General features: G+C 37.5%; 1 protein-coding gene across 1 annotated transcript; it reads right to left on the reverse strand.

Moving 5' to 3' along the window:
• Nucleotides 1-1584: 1584 nt before the first annotated feature.
• LOC122061339 (pentatricopeptide repeat-containing protein At2g45350, chloroplastic) lies at nucleotides 1585-3781 on the reverse strand. The gene has a single exon (XM_042624572.1). It carries the CDS (start codon nucleotides 3730-3732, stop codon nucleotides 1825-1827), a length of 1908 nt encoding a protein of 635 aa, XP_042480506.1. The 5' UTR covers nucleotides 3733-3781; the 3' UTR covers nucleotides 1585-1824.
• Nucleotides 3782-6199: the final 2418 nt, after the last annotated feature.

Raw genomic sequence — 6199 nt, forward strand, 5'->3', positions numbered from 1 at the left:
AAAAAAAAAAAAAAAAACAAAAAAAAACGACATAGGTCTGTTCAAAAACTTTTGATCAAGCATGATAGTACCCCGAGTGTAAGTCCAGCTTCGAGAAATATCTCGCACTTCCCAATTGATGGAAAAGATCTGCAATAAGGGGAATGGAGTACTTGTTCTTCACCGTCACTTTGTTGAATGCCCAGTAGTCGATACACAGCCGAAGGCTTCCATCGTCTTTCTTTTGAAACAATACAGGCGCACCAAACGGAGCTTTAGACGGCCTGATAAACCCTGCTTCAAGAAGTTCATCTAACTGCTTTCTCAGTTCTGCCAACTCTGGAGGGGCCATATCAGAAAGACAGAAATCTCAATGGTTCTGTATACCTTTAATTTTTCAAGCAATCATGGTGCATTTTTGCAGGTAGATAAATGGGCCCAAGTCAAACACCCCTTGGTCAAGATACAGCATTTTTACAGGCAAGCCAATGTTGTGTCCGGCCATTTAACAAATCTAGGAGCGTTCTTTCACCCCCTCATGAACTTGGTATCCTTTACACACCTACTCATGATATCCTGTCTCTATTTACAGTGATATAACTGAGGTTGCTAGACCCTGAAATATTTCTTCCATTTAATAAAATTTACCACTACATTAAAAGAAAAAAAGCCCATAGAAATCAAAAAGACCTGAAAAGTGCTAAGATCCCCGACAAAGTAATACATATGAAGTAAAGTTGCTTCAGATTAATTAGCACCTCAAAGTCCATTTAGTAATAAGATCAAATTCCTTCAGCTGTCAACCACTAACTAGGTAAGGTAAACCCCCATTGGCGTGTTCAAAGTTAGACCTCAAAAATAATATATCAACAAATAACACACTTTCCCAAAACCACCAACATTTTATACCCCAAGAAATTGCAACATGGACCCCATAAAAAAGAACCACTTCTAATCCCTACTTTTTTTTTTTGGTGGTTCATTTTTGAATTTCTATTTATCATATTAATTTCTACTCAATACTTAACCACAAATCTCTATAGCTAACACATAGGCCACTTTCAACAGGCAAACTCAACTATAAAATGCAAACTCTAGGAACAAAGTTTGACAATACTAACCAAGAAGCACCGTGTTGAGAATCAACTTGAAACAGGCCGACTTGTGGCATTTGTTGTAGACCTACACAGTTTTCTCACCAAATTTCAGTAACAATTTACATGGTAAGGAGGGTAAAAAGTTGAAGAAAAAAGCAGGCAATAACATCTTGCCATTTGAGAAATATAATGCAATAATATGTAATACTACTGAACCTAGAACAGTCAACCGAGAAAGAATTTTTCACTGCTAGCAACTGACCTGTATATCTCGTAGATGTTACAATAATTAATCCACCCCCCCACCCTCCCCAAAAAAAAAAAAAAAAAAAAAAGGAAGGTACAAGGAAAGTTCTATTAATTTTCTTAGTAGAAGAAAAGAAAAGATAAAGAAGAAGAAGCAAATGACTAAGTTCAAGATAATTGTATATTACTTGCAATTGCACGTGGAGGAGTCTTTAAGAAGAATATAAGAGCTGACAGGACAAGCAAACAGTTGAGACCTAACTGTAACAGACAGACTATTTTTGTTTAATTTAAGAAAACAACTTGGAAAATATTTTACACTTGAGAATTTGGACCCATGGTGTTTGAGGCTGGGTTAAGATCTTTAAACACAACTTCACTATAAAAGCAAGTTTAAATAAATGGGAGTTACAAAATCCTAATTTATCAGCTTGCTTATCCTTGTATCTCAATGAAATTTAAACCAAACTCCCTAGTGCAATGTTGGCCTCAACTTTCAAATTTATTCTTTACAACAGGCGAATTCTGTATTGAATTTACACAAATTCTCCAACAAGAAATAAATCTCTATAACTTTAGGATGAGATTTATCTCCAACAACAAACTCATGTACAATGCCATCAAGTTCAATCCAGCTGCACCCAGGAACTTTGCGTATATCCTTTTCTTTCATTATTGTTCTAATTTTACTAACATCACTCCACATCCCAAAGCTAGCATATAGATTGGAAAGAAGTACATACGAACTAGAATTACAGGAATCCAGTTGAATTAGATGTTTGGCTACCCATTTTCCCATGTCAAAGTTGTAATGATTCATACAAGCACTAAGCAAAGCTCTCAAAACCACATCATTTGGCTTTATTGGCATATCCTCTATCAAATTCCTTGCCTCTCTTAGGTGCCCTGCTCGGCCAAGGAGATCAACCATGCATCCGTAGTGTTGAAGCTTGGGCTTTACATTGTATACTCTCCTCATAAGCTCAAAACACATCAAACCTTCCTTCAACAAGCCCGCATGGCCGCACGCATTTAGAACTCCAATGAATGTGATATCATCAGGCTTGATAGAAAGCCTCACCATCTCCATGAAAAGGTCAAGAGCCAACTCACCTAGGCCATGAATTGCCAGCCCATTGATCATTGCGTTCCAGTGATCCACACCTTTCTCTTCCAGATTTTCAAATACCCACATAGCACCTTTTATGCTTCCGCACTTGGAGTACATGTCTATGAGGGCAACCCCAAGTTTTCCATCTACAGGAAACCTGTTCTTCTCCATGTAATTATGTAGTGATATCCCTTCATTGATCCGTCCTGATGCAGCTGCTGCAGAAAGAGCAATTACCAGAGTAGCATGATCAGGAGTTAAATTCCTTTCAGTTTGCATCTCTAAAAAGAGCTTTAAGGCTTCCGCACTGAACCCATTTTGAACATACCCTCCCATCATGGAATTCCAGGCAATAACATCTCTCTTTGGCATGTCGTCAAACAAACTCCGAGCTGTGTCGATATTACCAATCTTGGCAAATCCATCTATCATGATTACCCAACTGACCTCGTCCCTCATGGGCATCAGATAAAATAATTCTCGGGCAGCTTCCAGCTTCCCGCACTTGACTAAGCCATCAATGATCGAATTCCAAGAAATCAAGTCTCTTTCAGGCATTTGATTAAACAAAACCCAAGCCATCTCAAGCCCATCACTGGATTGTGCATACCCACGAATCATCGAATTCCATGATATCAAATTCATGTCCTCCGTAGGCATCTTATCGAACAGTTCCGCTGCAGAATCCGTCAGCCCGTTCTTAACATATCCATCAATCATCGAGTTCCACGACACTGAGTCCCGCTCAGTCATTCTATCGAATACATGACGGGCAACTTCAACCAATCCACACCGTACATAGAAACCAATCAAGGAATTTTGCAAGAAAACATCCCACCGAAGTTCAGTCTTTCCTATCAAACAATGGATTTGCAATCCTTCCTTAATCAAAGATAGGCGAGAGCATGCTTTGAGGATTAAAGAATACGAAAATCTATCAGCGGGAATTCCAAGCTGAAGCATGACAGAGAAGACGACGATGGCTCGTTTGGGATCGAACCCATGTGAGAAGGATCTGATGATGGCATTCCAGAGAAAAGGGTCGTCATGCTTTCTCTGGTATTCGGAAGCGTGGTGAAAGAAGAAAACGTAGCGAGCGAATTCAATGAGGGGTGGGTGGGGAGAAGAAGCGAAATTGAGAACGATTTTGGTAGTCAAGGCAGCATTTCTAATGAGTCCAGTGGTTATGATTCGAGCGTGGATTTGGTTCACGTCGCTTAAGGTTCTGCACTTCCCCAAAAGAGGAAGAGTTGGAAGTGTGGAGTTCCATGGCTGACAAGAATGAACGCAGACAACCATTCACGCTTTCTACGCATATCGATCTGCCTTCAACCTTTTTGACCGTTTAGAGAACAGAGCAGCCGTTGTGATTTTAAATATCTCTAAGGAATGAAAACGAAAGAGAGAGCCATCTGGTCCAACCGTCCAGGAGAATTGAGGATAATGCAACGTTCGCTAAAGACCAAAAATAAAAACGGTCGGTTCGATCCGGGTTCAGTATGTCCAAATCGAATTTAAGCATGTCACTGTTTAAACCGAACTGGAATCATAAAGGGGTCAGACTCATTTCAGTTGGTTTGATTCGATTTGTCTGGGGAGGGGCATGTAGGCTGCTTTATCCTGTGTTTCGCAAGTGAGGTTGTTTCTAACCTATGACCAATATGTTGTAATAATATAAAATTATTATTTATTAATTTCTTTAGTTCTTTTGAGTTTTTCGATTTCAATTGATCTCAAGTCCGATTGATTTCAGTTATGTATCGACTGCTAAAACCCCCAAACCAAACACTTTTATGTTTCAGACATTGGGTATAAACCATCCATATCCGATCCCGAGTTTTAAAACCAGAAATTGGTCGGATATTGATATATAATCTATTATTATTATTATTGTTAAGCAACTGTGTCAACAATGAGAGTGTATAAAAGAGAGAATAAATGGGGTCACACAAATGGATCACCGATATGGACAGTCTAATCTCTATACTTAGATTCATGGTTACACATGTCCACCTCTTAGCTATACAAGGATCGGAACTCAAGTTTTCTCATATGAGGACTCATTGCTTAAGGGGACTTTATGGTATTGATCCGAAGACTTGCACGCCCCCCTAAGCACTCAATCCCACTAATATTGATACTATTTGAAAGTTGAAACAGCTAACCCCACCCCCCTTAATTTCCCATCTCCTCTTCACGGATGATTACCTTATTTTATTCGAATTCAAAATTACATCATGTCAATCACCTGAAAGCATGCCTTGAAGTCTACTGTAAAGCTAACAATCAAGAGGTCAACCTCAACAATTCTTGACCCACTTTTAGTCCTAACACTCCGCATGAATTCAACCAATGGTTCTCTCACATCCTCAAAGTGTCATATGGGGAAGGTTCATCCAAATATTTAGGTCCGCCATATGAATATGGGGTCTTTTAGGTGAATATTTTCAAGGATATCAGGCTGTGTTTGGCAGTCAAAAAAAAGAAAAGAAAAAAATATGTTGAGGTTTTTCTTTGGGTGAAGAATTTTTCTTTGCACTTGGTATATCTTCACCCAAGAGAAGATTCTTCTTTTCAAATTCAAAATTACTCTTGGGAATTGTGAAGTTTTCTTTTATTCCCCCAAAAATTTTCTTGACAAAAACACAAGAAAACATGAGAAAATATGAAAAAATAATAAGACAAAAAATAATGATTACACAATGATTTTTTATATGTCTATCTCTCTCTTAAAATTCAAATTTTTTTGAATTTTTTTCTTTTCTTCTCTTAGTAACCAAACATACATCATCTTTTTATTTTCTTACCATTTCATTTCATTTCTTCTCTTTTCTTTTCTTTTCTTTTGTAGATTCTTTTTTCTTTTCTTTTCTTCTCTTTTCTTCTCTTGGCTACCAAATATAGCCTCAGTGATAGAACTTGTAAGCATGTTCAAGGGTGGAAACAACTTCTTTCCCAAGCCGATAAGGAGATTCTAATAAATTGACACTTCTATGTCTAAATTTGCAGTGTCCCACTTGATGCTTCCTACTTCCCACTATGAATCTATTCGAAAAGCCTCACAAATTTCTTCTCAAATCAACAACAGACGAGTAGAAGATCCATTGGATTTCTTAGATCCGTCTTTATCAATCTAAAAAACGGAGCAAACTTGGATTTAAAGATCCTATTTTACAGAAGTCACTCTTATGGGAGAACAAGGACTCCCTTTGACAAGTAGGCTTATAGCTCTAAAAATAGATTTATATCCCCAAGAGGCATTCCTAAGTTTTTATTTTTTTTTTTTGCCAAAAGTGCTGCATTCATGTGATGAGATTGTTTGAGATTGAGCCCTCCCGATCTTGTAGATTTGCAAATTGTCTTCCAATTGACAGTTGGGATGAGAGATTTCTTAAAGCAGGGTTTATCAATTAGACCAAAAGAATTTTCGAGAGATGCCTTCCAAATCATTGAGTAGAAGCCGGTAATTGTAAACAAGACATAATATAATGGCATAGTCAAGAGAGTGGATTAAATAAGAGGCCACAACTTAATTTATTACCTCAATGGTTTCCCTCCTAAATCCTTCAAATTGTTGCGTTCTTAAGTTCTTATTTCATTTAATTCATCATCATAAATTCAAATCTAATCAGCATAAGGACATTAAATAGATGTAAATGAAGCGCAAATCAACTCACAAAATATTAATTAATTGTTCATTTGTCTTTACTTAACATCATAAAAACAAATAATTAAAAAAGAAAAAAGGTTCTTTAAGCCGACTGCG

The sequence above is a fragment of the Macadamia integrifolia genome, chromosome 14 (assembly GCF_013358625.1).
Source record: "Macadamia integrifolia cultivar HAES 741 chromosome 14, SCU_Mint_v3, whole genome shotgun sequence".
Classification (NCBI taxonomy): Eukaryota; Viridiplantae; Streptophyta; class Magnoliopsida; order Proteales; family Proteaceae; genus Macadamia; species Macadamia integrifolia.